Here is a 15,246-nt window from a genome sequence, read left to right as displayed (position 1 = left end):
TTTAGCCGCTAGATGGCGCCAGAAGCAACATTCTGACTAAAACAAAAAATAATATTCCATATTTTAACGGAACCTACCTAAAACTCGGGATTTATTTCAAGTAATATGTAAAACATTTTATTAGGAAGTAAATGTTCAAGAGACATAAGTGACTTAAAATAGTTCTCTTCATCACACATTAATTTCTATGTGTGTGAAGGACACCTCACTTGTTCTTTTTTTAATTATTTTTGTTGTTATTGTATATGTGTGTGTATCTGGGTGTATTTTATTTGCCTGTCACTTGCTGCATAAACCGGATTATTCTATTCTATTCTATTCTATTCTATTCTATTCTATTCTATTGAAATTGACATACTAATAACTGAAATAGTGAACATTTCCCTTTTTTGATCAGTTAAGTTGACTAAAATTTTTATATTTGCTAAATGAGAGAATAATATGACAGAAGAAGTTATTTCTTCTGTCACATCTTTCATCTTTCCATAATCTTCTCCCAGTAGTTTACTACAATATTCTGTTCGTAATTTTATAAATAGTTAGGTTAAACGGGAACCTTTCTTTTCCCAATTTTCCACCAGCCATAATTAATAAATAAATAAATAAATAAATAAATAAATAAATAAATAAATAAATAAATAAATAAATAAATAAATAAATAAAAATACATAAAGAGGGGTTCTTTTACTTTGAAAGTAGCCGGAAATAGTCATGTAACGTCTGTCCTCGCTGTTACTTTTAGCATCATGTCTTTAATTAGCTAACGCTTCCTTATTTTTGGGATTGAAGCTCAATAAAAAATTTTTAAAAAATCACCACACAAATTGCAAATGTTTCTCGACTTAGATTTTAACTCTTTATAAAGGTAAGTGTCGTTTAAAACGCATGTTTTCGTCCGGTCGACGTTAAGGCTAGCCATTCTGAGTAATTAACCTTGGTCGGGTTTTGTCAGAATGGTTTAATTATCATTAAAACAGCTACAAGTAAAACGTTAGATGATGACAAAACTTTTAAATTATTGTTAATGTCAGTTATAGGTCTAAGCTCATTGTCTGGTCAATTAAATAATTTTGTTTGTAGAAGCAGCTAGGGCTGTCACGTGAGCTAAGCGATAACGGTGAAAACATGTCTTCACCTGTATTGTATAAGCTTGAATTTCGACTTACATGTGATAGCAATGGGGGGGGGAGATCACGTTAATACCATTAAAACTGTTCCCATAGTTTTCTTAGAATAGATAAAGAAGTCAAATAGGTTTATTAAAACTAATAGTCACAACACATATGATGGCATACAGGTGCATCTCAATAAATTAGTCTATTATTTAAATTAATATTTATGTTAACTGTGATTATTTTTCTGTTTACAGGCAATGAAAACATAACATTTAAGATTAGACGATTACATCAGACCATTGAACACCATTTATTAGAAGACATAAATATGGGCTTAATGAGTATTATGTCCAGTACCTACTTAAAGATTTTTATTTTCAAAAGGTAATTTTACAAATAAGCTGCATTGCAGCGCATATTCTCATTTCCTCAGATGTGCTAAAGCTTCCGGGAACACTGGTACAACTAGCAGTGTATCTGCTTGGAGAGTGACATTTACGTGTTATTTAGAATGCATTTTGTGTTTCACTTTAATTGCTTTTAATTATAGGGACAAATCAGTCTGAGATAAAGTTAATCTAATGTGTCTTTATTTCTTTGATGGATTTTTTTATTTTCTTTTTTCAGGACAATCCCAGTCTTTGGATGGAGTCATTTTCCAGCTTCTCGCTATTTTCTATAGTCATACTAAGGGACCTCAGGTTTCAGGATTCAGGTCTTAGTGCAACAGAGTTGCAGAAGAATGGTCAAATATTTTTGTAGCACCTCAGACATAAAGAGCACATGGGACCATGTTGTCTCTGCCTTTTGGCAGAGATACCCTAATCCTTTCAGGTAGTGAAACTCTTTTCATTGTCTCTATTATATCAAACCATATTGTTTAAAGATATTTGGAGAATATGAAAAGTGAAAAAGGAATTTTGTGGTGAATGGTAACGTGAACCAATTATTTATTTATTTTTTTTTACAAAAAAATAAAGCTTTGTTACCGCTAACTTGTTAGAATGCATTTTAAAGCAAACTTAAATATCCAGTCTGTGTAACTGTTTTATTATAATAATCAGCCTTTAGAGAATTTGCAACAGATGGCGCCTTCGTGTTTGAAATAAATGCGAAACATTTTTAGAATATCATTAAAATGCGCAAAAGATGTCTGGCGTTTATACTAAGCGATGAGGTCAATTCTAAATGAATCAATAAAAACACCTTCCAAAGTCCATTATTAATATGTGACACATGGCACTGAATATGCATTTCTCTGAAAGAAAAAGACAACATCAGTCATGATTAGAATAGAGAACTGAAAAAAAGTCACCAGAGAAGTAAAACTGGGCTCAGTCTGTTCAAGTTCTCTAGACCGTTATCTGCTTCTTACCGCCTGCTGCCAAGGCCTGCTCTTTTCACCATGAAAACATGAAGAGTTTTGCGACACTTTGAAAACACTGATCTGCAATCTTGATACTAGAAATAAAATTAATATAATAAGAGTGAAATGATCTCAGTGATGACTGTCAAAACAAAACAAAAAAAAATCTAGACAAAAAGTTTTCAACCTGAATTAACAAAGCTATTTGATGGCAGACTCAGGAACATTTATTAAAAGTCTGGTTGTTGAGTTGGTTAAATGAAGACCATACAGAAACAAAATGATTGATGTAAATATAAGGTCAGTTAATGTCAAAGCCACTCTCTTGACTCCTTTAGCGCTCAGCCAAAACTGCAAAAGTTAACTCCAGTCAATAAGATTAAATCCATTTGTGTCATTTGTTGTGGCCATTTGGGAACTTTGTAAGTATCTTTAAAAGAAACAATTGGTCCTATCACTGAGCCTTAGGAGACCCTCAGATGAAAAGTTTAGCATATATAAATCTATTTTCTCCACAGCAATGTCAGATGGGTGTTTTTTTTTTTTTTCGTTTTTTTTTTAGATCCCAAAAATTACACATGGATTTTGTTGTTTAGTATCACAAAGATAATTCTTTCAAGGATATTCTTTATATATATATATATATATATATATATATATATATATCTGTAGAACTGTAGTTTATGTTTTCTGACTTCGTTTTATCAGGAAAGGGATTAGCTTAAAGTGATAAGAAAGCCTTCACAAAATCCTCCACATAATCCTGTTTATTATGTTTATACATAATAAACATGTCTTCACCTGTATTGTACAAAGTCTCAGAGGTGTAAAAATACCGAGCACCACCGCTAACGCGACTCTACGTCTCCCAGCACCCATGTTCTCACTGAGGACGTTGTGTACCGGGAGGTGACCACGGACCACCGGCTCCTCTCCAGACGCCTGCTGATGAAGACCAATCGGCTGCCTCGCTGGGCAGAGCGGTTCTTCCCTGCCGGCATGTCTCGCTACGTCTACATCCTGGAGGACTCCATCGTGGACCCGGTCAACAGAAGCTTGACCACCTACACCTGGAACCTGAATCACACGACTCTCATGGTGAGGCCTCATTCTCTGTGAAAAGGAAAACGGACAAACATCCTGTTGCACGTAAAACATTTCAGCTTAGAATCTAGCATTGGCGAGTTTTTGGTTCTAAAGAGCGTGCACGCTTTCCTTCTCTCCTGGTTCAGTCTGTGGAGGAGCGCTGTGTTTTCCTAGATTCGGCGGAGCAGCCAGCAACCACGCAGCTAAAACGGGAAGCGTGGATATCTTCAAGCATTTTTGGCTTCTCCAAACCCATTCAGGTACAGTTTACCTGCAGTTTACTTTAATAAGCTCACCTGTGCAAACCTTTGGATTGCTTTATATACGTATGTCTCTTTTAACGCTTGTTTCTTGTGACACGTGCAGACGGGCTATTTTGAGTTCTGCTAAGGTGTTTAGAAGTAGCCAGGAGGCCGATTGTATGTTTGGAGAAGCTGCAGATCTTCACTGCTTAGGGGGGGAGAATCAGTAGACAGGACAGCTGTTAAGCAAATAGCATTTTAAAAAGAGAGGCCATTGTTGAAGTCTGGAAATCTCATTTGCAGTTTGAGTTTGTAACATGTGAAAGTATTAAAAGGTTTAAGAGGGTATGAATACCGTTTCTAGTCACTGTTTGTAATTTAGTTCACCTGTCAAGGGGAGTTTATTAATTTTCAAATGTTTAATCATTTGGGCTATTACTTTAAGGGTGCTGTAGAGAACATTTCAATTCAAAGTGCTTTGCACGATGAAAACGTAAAACAGAAATATACTGCGTTGACATGAAGGAAAGTGATGAAAAGCCTAAAGACTGAAATTAATGATGTTTGTCTTGGTATAATAAGTGGAACAGTCAAAGGCAACTCTAATAAGCAAATGGGGTTTTATCTTCCATTTAAAGGAAGTCAGTGTTCCAGCAGTTTTCTGGTTTTCTAGATGCTTTTTTTTTTTTTCCAGATTAGTGCAGCATAAAAACTGAATGCTGCTTCTCCATATTTCAGAGTATTTTAAAATCAGAGATCCGGAATGTTGATGTGAATCTAAACTAAATGTCTTAATGTCTGTTCTCTGGGTCACAGGGAGCCAGTGAAAGAATGTTTTGACTGGGTGATGTGCTTTATTTTCCCGGTTTTAGTGAGAACGCAAGCAGCAGAGTTCTGGATCACTTCAGATAGACCTTTGAAGACACTTGCAGTAATCCAACTAAGGATAAATGCAAGATCTTGTTGGGATATTAGACCTTCAATCTAAGCAGTATTAAACCCATTAGCTGTAATTAAAATCAGAACATTCCAAACTTTATTAAACATCTCCAGACACGGAGGAGTGTACTTCTCTTGCCATTAAATTACCATTTCTTGTTGTGTGCTTTCCCAGGAGTTTGGATTGGCCCGCTTCAAGAGCAACCAGGTGAAGGCCATGAAGGGGCTGGAATACACTCTATCCAATCTGCAGGGTATGTACGCTACGATTGAGCTTCAGATGAGGGCAAGGCGAAGTGTAACGTCTTATTAATGTGCTTAAATAACAAAAGATTAGAGAAACGTCTCCTGTTGTTCCTGCTCCGACAAAAGTAAAATGTTTGGAGGTTCTGACATAGAAGACAAAGTCACACTCGAGAAAAGAAAACCACGAACCGTTCAGTTAGAAACAAATGTAATCTCCTATTAACTGTTAGCTGCTTGTTTTGATCTGTCAGTGTAGCTTCTTGCGCGGTCTGGCAGTCCTGTGCTCCAAACCGCTGTTGTGCTGATGCAGCAGCGTACTGTTGTCTAAAAGGGAGTTCTCCCATTGTTGTGATTCTGTTTTATTGCCCCATTGTTGATGGCTCTGCAGGACTGGGCATCAGGCTGAGCGTTGGGGTGAGTATGTTGGGTGGGTGGCGGGGTGGCATCAAATTGACACTCTTGGCCTCTGCCCATGGTTGTCACATGAGCCTGCAACAATAGCTAGAGTAGTGGAGGTACTGACACTCCCATTCTTCTGGGAAAATATTGCCAGCTAGAGCAACAATGTCTTTATGTGGTCCTCAAAGCAGCAATAAAATGTCTGTTTTGATGCAGCATGGCTAACCTAGCATTACTTCCAGCAGTTGCAATTTGTGAAAAATTGCCTGCATACAATATTATTTATAATTCTGTTTTGTTTGTCGCATGCAAAAACCTTAGCGGCACGTAAATATTAAAATAAGCTGAAAATGCATGATGCATGATTGCTTCCATATCTCAGATTAAAAGGCCCAAATAAAGTCATTGTTATTTAGTAAATTTTGATTTGAAGCTTGTGGTTTGTTTGTTTTTGGGGGTTTTTTTTATTGTAGTTTTTCTGTTTCTGTAGACTGTCAGTAAGTCACGTAGCCTAGAAACACACCAAGTTTTGGTCTTGTTTATAGGGATTTCAATTTGGAGCCAAATTTGAGGGAAAGTGGCGAAGTGTTACGTGTGCGAAGGATTTCAGAAAAGTTTGCATGCGGTTTTCCTGGGTCTGTTTTTCTGCCGTCATTAGCTCCACATAAAAACAGACTGCTTTTAATTTTCTGCCTTAAACATGTAGCTGCACGTCTGGTTTCTGTCTCGCTGTTGACAAACTGTCACTGCTGCCAGCATCAGTTGTTCGAGAAGCCTGGAGGAATTTACTTCAGAGGTTTTAAGCCTTGAACTTTTTCACATTTTGTCCAAGTTGTAAAGAAGGTTGAAGCAAAGTTAGGTTATAAAAATATCCAGTAAAGAGAAGAACACTGCACATCTGCACTCAACATGAATGGTGCAAAACTTAAACCCCATCCTGAATGCACTGACTCCATGGAGCAACAGGTGGGGGCAGCATGATGCAGAGGACATGCCTTTTTTTTAGCAGGGGCAGGGAATCTGCTCAGAGTTGATAGGATGATAGCCGGAAGGTACAGACGTACCCACAAAAATACTTGCAGGTTTAATCGGTGTGACATGTGGTTCAAGATTAAAATGCACACCACACTTTTCAGATTTTTTTACTGCAAAAAACAAAAAAAATGTAATTTTCCTTCCAGCTCATAAATATGCACAAATTTGTGCTGGCCTGTTGCAGAACACGTTGTCGTTTGTGGTTGTAGAGTGACTAAATGTGAAAAAGGGTCAAGAAGATGACGATTTCCTGAGGCGCCTTAGAAAACCAAACTTGTATTCTGTTCTACTCCCACTTTGCTTTCAGTCTCAAACTGCACGTTCTCAGGGGCTTGGATGTTTTGAGCTTACTAAAAATCAGGTGAAAGCTGGTATATTGTATTACATGTTTGCCACATTTGAGTTTTTAACTTTGAAAAAGGAAAAAAAAAAAAAAAAAGAAAGCAGAATTGGTAAAAGATTTGAATCGGCAAGTCAAACCTCAAAGCAAACCAAAACTTTCTAAGCCTCCAGAAGCCTCATTGGTACATTTCTGGTTTTTTTGTTGTTGTTTTTTTTAACAAAATAAGCAAAACCTTTTTAGAATAACTACTTTAAGAATATTGGAGTAAACTTTTCACCATAGCTATGATACACTGAGGCGACCTCAGAACTTTTCTACCTGCTTTTTGACTTTTTTCAAATCTGCTGCAAGATTTGACGAGACCGGTTCATCCCTGCTGTCCGTTCTGTCTTTATTGTGCTTGTTGATCTCCCTTGAGGTTGAAAGGTTCACCGTCAGGGCAGATACACACACACACACACACACACACACACACGCTCACACACTCGCACCCCATAGCCCACGGCAGTGAATCCAATGCGAGCCACTTCAAACCAGCATACAAAAGAGGGAGTTTTGTTTACTTGTAGGATCTCCAAGGTCCTCTGTGCTTGTTTATGTCACCTATTCATCTGACATCCTTGAGTCCATAATGTGGAAAACAGATGACTGGCTGTCTGGAGCTCAGACAGCTCTCAAATGAACTCGGATGAAATTAAAGCCTTTGAGATATTGCCTGTTTAGAGTAAAGATACAGAGACTCATTCTTGTTTTAAACTCTTATTTTTTTGGAAACAATCTCAGGTAAGCCAGTAAATGAGAGTTAAACCCCTGGTAATAATTGCAGTTGAGCCTTGCACTTTCATCCTAACTTGATGCCTGCAGCACCGGTAAATCTGTCGACGTGCTTAGACAACGGCGTCTTTGATGCCTCTTCAGATTTTCTGAAAAACCCAAAAATATTACAAAAACGTCACCTGAAAGCCCCCCTTGCAAAAGTATTTCTGTCCCTTTAGCATGTTCACAGTTTTGTTTTTTTGTTTTTTGCTTTTTTTTGTTTTTTTTATGTGACAACCACAACAGAGGATTGTTGGGTGGTTACGTGAAATGCCTTAGGACACATAAAGCTCTTTCTATTCTCATGGTCATTAGTCATTAGTGAAACACAGCAAACAGATCAGAGATAAATGTGTTGCACAAATCAAACCTACACAGCTGCCCACCTAAACAGACAGACCGGGTAAGAAACCCATTACTGAAGAAATCCCTGCCTTAGTGTTGCAGTGGACACGTGGGAGAAGGGTGATCTGGTCAGATGAGACCAAAACTGAACCTTCTGGCCTACATGCAGAATGTGGCAGCGTCATGCTGTGGGGGTGTTTTTGAAAAGGGAAGCTGGTCATTTGATGGGAAGGTTAGTGGCGCTAAACATCGGACAGAGATTTCAGGCTTCCAGCAGCGTGGGTCATCCAGTCTGTAGATAAAGCGTACTCAGCTGATCGTCTGTTCCGAATAGACAATCTTTGCCTAGATTTGAAAATTGATATGCAAGCTCATTCTGTGTGGCTGAGCTTGAACTATTTTGCAAAGAATAATGTTCAAAGCTGCGTAGGCAGAATCCTAAAGACTTCACAGTTGGTCTACGACTTAAAATCCCAATTAAATTATATTCAGCTTTGTAGATGCAACATGGCAAAATGGAAAACAGATCAAGACGTATGAATACTTTTGCAGCGAGTTGTGCAGATGATGAATATTTATGCCTTGGTTATTGATTTAAGTTTTTTTTTTTTTTTTTCCTTCCATCTCGTCCTGCTGTGGTTGTGGTAGGAGAGACGCCGCAACGGCTGCTCCGAGACTCGGTGAGACCCCCGTCAGAGAAGGCCAAGGAGGCGGCCAAGAGTCTGGCTTCAGCTGCCGCCGCTCCGAAGAAACCCCAGCAATACGTCTGACGGCCGGGAGCGGGAGGCTCGGGGCCGACGCCTTGGATGAGAGCAAACTGTGACTGACTTGGTTCTCTTCATCATGTCTGTGTTTTTTTCTTTCTTTCTGTCTCAGCTCTGTTAAATCTCAGGTGTTTGTATGAAAGAAGTCTGCCTAGAACTGTGCCAGTCAGCCAGATGTAAATACTGAGTCCAGATCACTTCACATTTTAAGTGTCCCAGTAGAGAGAGACGATGTTGATTTTTTTGTACTTTTTAGAGCTAATATATAGAGCTAATATATGCATCAGTAATCTGTGACATGATCATTAGAAAGCATAAAATGCCTATGCTGACACTGACAATCGCAACAGACTGGCTTCTATCAGAATGAGCAACATTTTCACTGATTTACTGTAACGTGATCAGGCTGTAACTGTATGACTGTTTCTGAGGTGCAATAATGATGATAATAATGAAACTGAATCAACTTTTATTTTAAAGCTTGTTCTAAAGATCATTCTGATTTCAGCGACTGCATTCCTTTCAAGTTTGAATTTGACTGGATTTTTATTTGTTGTCTAAGCCTTGGATTAAAGACACAATATGATGGATGTATTCCTGTTTTTTTTTTTCTCTCCAACAGCCAAAATCTTCAGGACGTCCAATTTCAGAAAGCTCTTTTGTTAAATGAGCTTCAATAAAACTTAAAAAAAAAAAAAAGGTCACATGATTGACAGATGCTTATTGTTTATGGGATCAGCTAACGTCTTTCTGCTGCTGCAGCAAGAAGCTCCACTCTGACCTTTAAAAGTTAATATTCCAGACTTCAGCTTCACAGCTGCACAAACCAAACAGGAAGCCCCCTAACATTTCAGCTCTTTTTATCTGCCTTTTCCTGCTGCTTTGCTCTCAGCTGCGTGCATGAATAAGTCACAGCAACGTGTTTATGTATAAAACATTTTAATTATATTACAATGAGACAATACACAATACCTTCAAGTGTTTGCTAAAATGTAGCCAGCACCAGGTACTCGTGTAGACACGCTCATACGCACAAAACAAAAACAAAACCAAAAAAAAAAAAAAAAAAGGAACTTAACATCTTCTGTATGCAAATTACACATCCTCTATAAAGGAACATATTTCACAGGTCTCTGGCACAGAACTCTCCCTCCCCGGCTCAGCACGCCGGTCCCCAACTGTTTCTCCGTCATCCTCTGTACTAAACCCACAGCCAGAGATCCTCCTGCTGATGCGGCTCTGGAGGGTTTCTACCTCTACGTGTGAAGGTGTGATGAAGGTTGACAAAGGGCGGAAAGCTGATCGAAAGCCTAAAGGGTACTTAAAGCTATCCATGTCGTATAACAAGACATAAATTCTTAATTAATCATGGAAGGAATAAAAGTGACCATTCGTTTGGCAGGAATAATATTCCTAATGGAAGTCATTGTGTGGATTTTTGAAAGCAGCAACAGATTCTGATCTCTGATCAAGGTGTGCTGATGTTATGTTGTCCGAGTCTGTCGATGTTTCCAAACCTACAAGCTTTGCAGAAAGTGCACTATACCAAAAGCTAACCTCTGAGCAACAGTAACGCGAAAGTAGGCATGGGCCAGTAAAGATATTCTCACGATAAAATATTAAGGAAAAAAAAATAACTTGGTGATAACAGAAAAATATAAAATATTTAAATTGTGTTCGTCTCGAAGCATCCAGAGCTGTCCATCTCATGAGCACAGAAAGTCTGTTTTCAACCACCTGACTAGCAGGTGGAGCAGCTAGCATCATGCTACTGAGGCTCCATCTAGCTGAAATAAAAAAAAAAACCTCTGTTCACTCCAGAGCCTTATTTTGGCATTTCATTTAAAGGGCCTTTCAATTACAGATGCACTAATAAATCATTAGGATATCGGAATCGACTAGTTTCCACCCAATATCAATATTGTTAAAAAGACTTTTAAAAATCAATCATCCAGAGCCTCAGAACTAGCCAATCAGGATAGCCTTGTCATTTCCTAATGTTCTTTTGGATTCAGAACTACAAACCTCCACCACTCACAGATTTTTGTCCTTTATGTGGCAGTTCTAAAAATTATTTTTTTTATATTTTTATTAAATTCGCAGGCGATACCTGGCCAGAAAAAAAGCCTAATTGGTGCATTTCTACTTTGGTTTTGAAACCTGAACCTTTTAAAACCTCAATACCAGCAACTGGTCCATGCCTACGTAGAAGCCATCATCAAAACTCGTCTTTGCTTGCATGTGTGTTTATATTTACACATATATATTTATTCAACTGGTACAATCTCTGCTTAGAAAAGGCACATCTTTAAAGGAACCTCCTTACGCTTTTAAAACTTGACCAGAATGTCGACTAACGTCCGGTCGGCTGCTCAGTAAACCACTCAGCATGACTGCAAGTGCCATTTTTTTTTTAATCCAATGACAGAACTGAAACATCATAATCTCACATCCATCTAGCCCCAATCCCTGTTGCGTTTCATACAGGAGGTTCTGTGCGAGAGAGTCATCCCATGCCTTCAATAATAGTACACTCAGTTGTTCATTTTGACCAACATGGATGCCTTTTTTTTTTTTCATTTGTTTGTTTAGTTTTTGCGACAAACAGTCATGTACAAATGCTCTGACATGAATGTAAACTCTTTATGACCAAAAGAAAATAAATTTAACCTGGGGTTGGGTTTCTTTTTTTTTTTTTTTTGCCCTCCTGCAGTGTATGGAGAGAGTGCAGATAGGAGGTTAAAAAAAAAAAAGTGTTGGTCACCATAAATGCACCACAGAGTAAAAGCAAAATAAACCACCTGCTTGTCTTTAAAAATCCCTGCCCTGCCCACCCTCCCTTGTCTGAAAGCACAAGATGGTCATATTGCTGTGAGTCGAGAAGTCCTCCTGATCGATGGGTAACACTAGTTTTTTTTTTTTTTTTCTTCCTTTCTTTCTTTTTCAGTTTGGGACGGACCACCTGGGAGCTCGGAGGATAACACCTTAAGCTGCCATTGATTGGATTATTCTTTTATCGCTCCTCTCCCGGGTGGCTCCCGCAGAACAAACATTTAGTCAAAATACAATTATTGTTAAAAAAAAAAAAATAAAGAAGATGAAGAAGCTTCAAGCCCAGACGTTTAGAGCCCCCCGCTGGTGTCCGTTCGGTGGGGCTAGGGAGCGAATAGAAGCTGCCATGGGAGTTCACCAGTGTGTGTCTTTCTTGTTTATTTCCATGACAGAGATGGCTGTGGGGGGGTGGAGTGGGGGTCCTGGACAGGGTGCGGCGGTGACTCCAAGCAGAAGCCAAGGGGCGGCGGGTGGGGCGGGATACTGATGTCGTCACAATACCCCTCTGCTTGTGGAAGTGTAGAGAAAACAAGGAGGAGGAGGGGGGAGTGTGACCTGAGTTGGGGAGGTTAACGAGGAGGAGGAGGAGGAGGAAGGCTCACCAAGGCACAGAATGACAGCAGAAGAGTCACTCAAGAGAGAGGGGGCCAGTGTATGAGCTCCCCTGCCCCCACTCTCCCTTCAACAAGCCTGGCCTCCTGTCTGTCTGTCTCTTTTATATAGATATATATTTATAGATATAGATAGATATACTCACTCTTTTTTTGACTTTTTTTTTCAGTTTCAGAGAACATTTAGGAAAATATAATACAAAACTCAAGTACAAGAAATATAGACTACACTAGCTGGTTTCACTTTAAGTGACGAGTAGCTTCTTTTCTTTCCAGGGTTTTTTTTTTTTTTTTTTTATTGTTATTTTTTCTTCTGTTTTTAGCAGTTTTGTATTTTTTTGGTCAGACCCACCCGCCGTAGTGGACGAGCTGCTTTTCGGTTTTGTTTTGTTTTTGTTTGGTTTTTTTTTAAAGTGCCAAGCTCTACAGACTGCAAAAAGACCGGGGGCGGGGGGTGGGTGGGGTCGAGTGAGGTGGAGGTCGGGGGGGAAACTTATTGATTACTAACACCGTCAGAGGCGCCTCGTCCGTCCATAACCACTATTGTGCATCGGTTACAGTCAAAGCCTGGGGGAAGTTCACCCAGAAAAGCCGAGAGGAATAATAATAATAATAATAATAATAATAATAAATGGTAGGAGAAAGCAAAAGAGAAGATTATTACTTCTGCTGGGAAAAACTGCAGGATTAGTTTGCTAAATTCTCTATCCCTTAACAGAACGAGAACAGTTTCCCACTGATTTGTCAGCTTTGACCTGCTAATCGGACGCTGTAGATTCAGGCGAAGCGACAGAGCTGCGGAGGATTTTTTTTCCAATTCTTATCGTTAGGTGGCGCCGTGCAGACGGGCAGAGGTCAGTTAGTGAATCCGACGCAAAGGTCAGCTTACCGTCTACGGGTTAAAGAAACAAAACACAACATAAAAATCTCCCAATGACAATAGCTCGTGGTCCGCCGGGATCACTTCAGAACGTAAGAGGGGAAGCCTCTTATTTGCTACATCAATTAGCTACTGAGAAGGAAAAAACAAAACATAAAACAAAACACAATGTTTGGGTTTTTATAGTTGTAGGGCAACTCCTTCCTTCCTGTTTTTCTCTCTGAATTAGTAGTCCATCCACACCATCTGGTGGTATAGTGTAGTGGTCAGTAGTGTGGAGTTAGTGGTTAGGCGACCCAACCAGAGGGAGACGTGGACAGTAACTGGATTATCTATTTACACCGTTTCTGCTCCTGCAGCTCTGATGTTTCTCCTGTCGTCTTCACTGAAAGATGAACTGACCATGAAAAGAGGTTGTGGGTATAAAAAAAACAAAAAAAAAAAAACAACCTGGCTGTGCATTCAGGATGTGATGAAGATGTAAAAACAGGAAAGGGTCGATGCATTTGGACTGCTAAGTTCGAGGGTGTGTGATCGTGCTCTTAATGTGACCTTTCAAGGGCCTCGGAAAAGTATTCACACCCCGGGAAGCTTTTCACATTACAATCATAATCTTCAATGTAGTTTGTTGGAAATTTCGTAGCATTTGTCAGCAGAAAGCTTCAAGATGGCTATAAATCTTTAGCAACAGTCATTTCTCTTTTTCTTTTTTTTTTCTTGTTTTTAAGTGCAAAGCCTTGCCTGAATACTTTTGCCTCAGGAAGATAAATGAAACTTGCTTTTGCATTAGGCGATTAACAGGTCAAAGCTGTTCTTCTTCACTGCCTGATTAAGTAATTATCTTTCTAATTATCAGAAAGAAAAGCCACAAACTCTCCTCTGCGCTGTCTGAGCCTGCAGCAACACTCGGTTAGAAGGGGCTGTGTGGGGGTGGGGGGGCAGGACGCGTTGGGGGTTGAGGGGTGCCAGGAAGGGGCTCGGCTAGCGTGTCAGCCTGCAGAGGCGTGGCCTGGAACAGGTGGAAGCCGTACCGCCGTCGTGGACCGGTCTGACGCAGGTAACAGGCGGCGTCCGGGGGCGGGCGGGGATCAGGAAGGAAAAGCAAAACGCTGGGAGGAACTGGTTGGTTGAGCGACGGAAGGTGCCTAACAGTGATGCGGCTGCAGTCTGTGGGAATGTGCGGCTGTGTAGCTGGTGTCGCTGGAGCTGCTCTGGACGCCGTAGTGGTCCTCCTCCTCTTCCTCCTCCTCCTCGCCGTCGCTGATGCTGTCTATGCTGTCCACCTCGCCCGGGGTGAACTCCATGCCCTCGATGTCCACCTCTGTTTGCGCAAACACAAGGAGACAACAAGCAAAAACGTTGACTTCTGCCCGACTGCGACATATGGCTGGCGCACCTGTGAGGGAGCGGGCTGCGCCTGCTGATTTAAACCTGGATTTGGGCTGCCTTTAACTCGGAGCAAACAAGGAGCTCTTTTGTGCTCCAGCAGGTAATCCCCCGTGCACGGATAGACAACTGCAAACGTGTTCATCTTAACGCAGGATTAATAAACACACTAAAACCGCCCAAAGCCAAGATTTTTCAGGAAACTCCGTGACACCAGACTCTTATTAGCAGACATCATGTAGCTTCCCATTCTGGAATGAAGCTAGAAAGCGGCGTGAAGATCCAACACCGACAACCTTCTTGTCTCTCATCACCAGTCCACCGATGCAACTGGTTCTTCTGAGATTCGAAATGGTTTTCACATATAAAACCAGCCTGACCTCAGACGGTCTGTTATTTCTGCAGCGGACACCACAACTTGCTACGAGACACAACGGGCCGCATGACGCAGTAGCTGAAATGCCTTTTTATCTGTAATCTGAGGTGTTAACCTTTAACCCCTGGGGGACTAACCTGTTGACAGGGTTGGGGATAATTGCCTGATCAGGCTGGACATTTTAGAGCGCGGCTTCGGTGAAGCTACGAGGCCGCTTTATTTGTGGAGGACAAAAGTATTCATCCCCTCTGAACTGTTTCACATTTTGTCGTGTTATAGCCACAAACCTCAGTCTGTTTTATACAGATTATACGTGATTAACCAACAAAAAAGGGGATATAATGCATGGTGTTTAAACTTTTCCGCAGATAAACTTGCAAACTATTTATTTTTTTTCTTCAGGAATGTCCTGTCCTAAGCAGCCCCACAGGATGGTCCTGCTGCCACCATGTTTCATAGTAACAG

General features: G+C 40.2%; 1 protein-coding gene and 1 pseudogene across 1 annotated transcript in view; one reads left to right on the top strand and one right to left on the bottom strand.

Moving 5' to 3' along the window:
- Positions 1 to 692: 692 nt before the first annotated feature.
- LOC103148471 (PRELI domain-containing protein 1, mitochondrial-like) lies at positions 693 to 11,771 on the top strand (annotated as a pseudogene).
- The window catches only part of mxd4 (MAX dimerization protein 4), a 32,265-nt gene continuing 27,781 nt past the window's right edge, over positions 10,763 to 15,246 (bottom strand). The window contains exon 6 of the mRNA XM_007567259.2: positions 10,763 to 14,340. Coding sequence (XP_007567321.1) covers positions 14,165 to 14,340 — 176 coding nt within the window. The 3' untranslated portion in view covers positions 10,763 to 14,164. The remainder of the gene's footprint in view (positions 14,341 to 15,246) is intronic.

Source organism: Poecilia formosa, unplaced genomic scaffold, assembly GCF_000485575.1.
Source record: "Poecilia formosa unplaced genomic scaffold, Poecilia_formosa-5.1.2 Scaffold206, whole genome shotgun sequence".
Taxonomy (NCBI): domain Eukaryota; kingdom Metazoa; phylum Chordata; class Actinopteri; order Cyprinodontiformes; family Poeciliidae; genus Poecilia; species Poecilia formosa.
The sequence above is the reverse complement of the archived record's forward strand: the minus strand, read 5'-3'. Positions and strand labels throughout refer to the sequence as shown.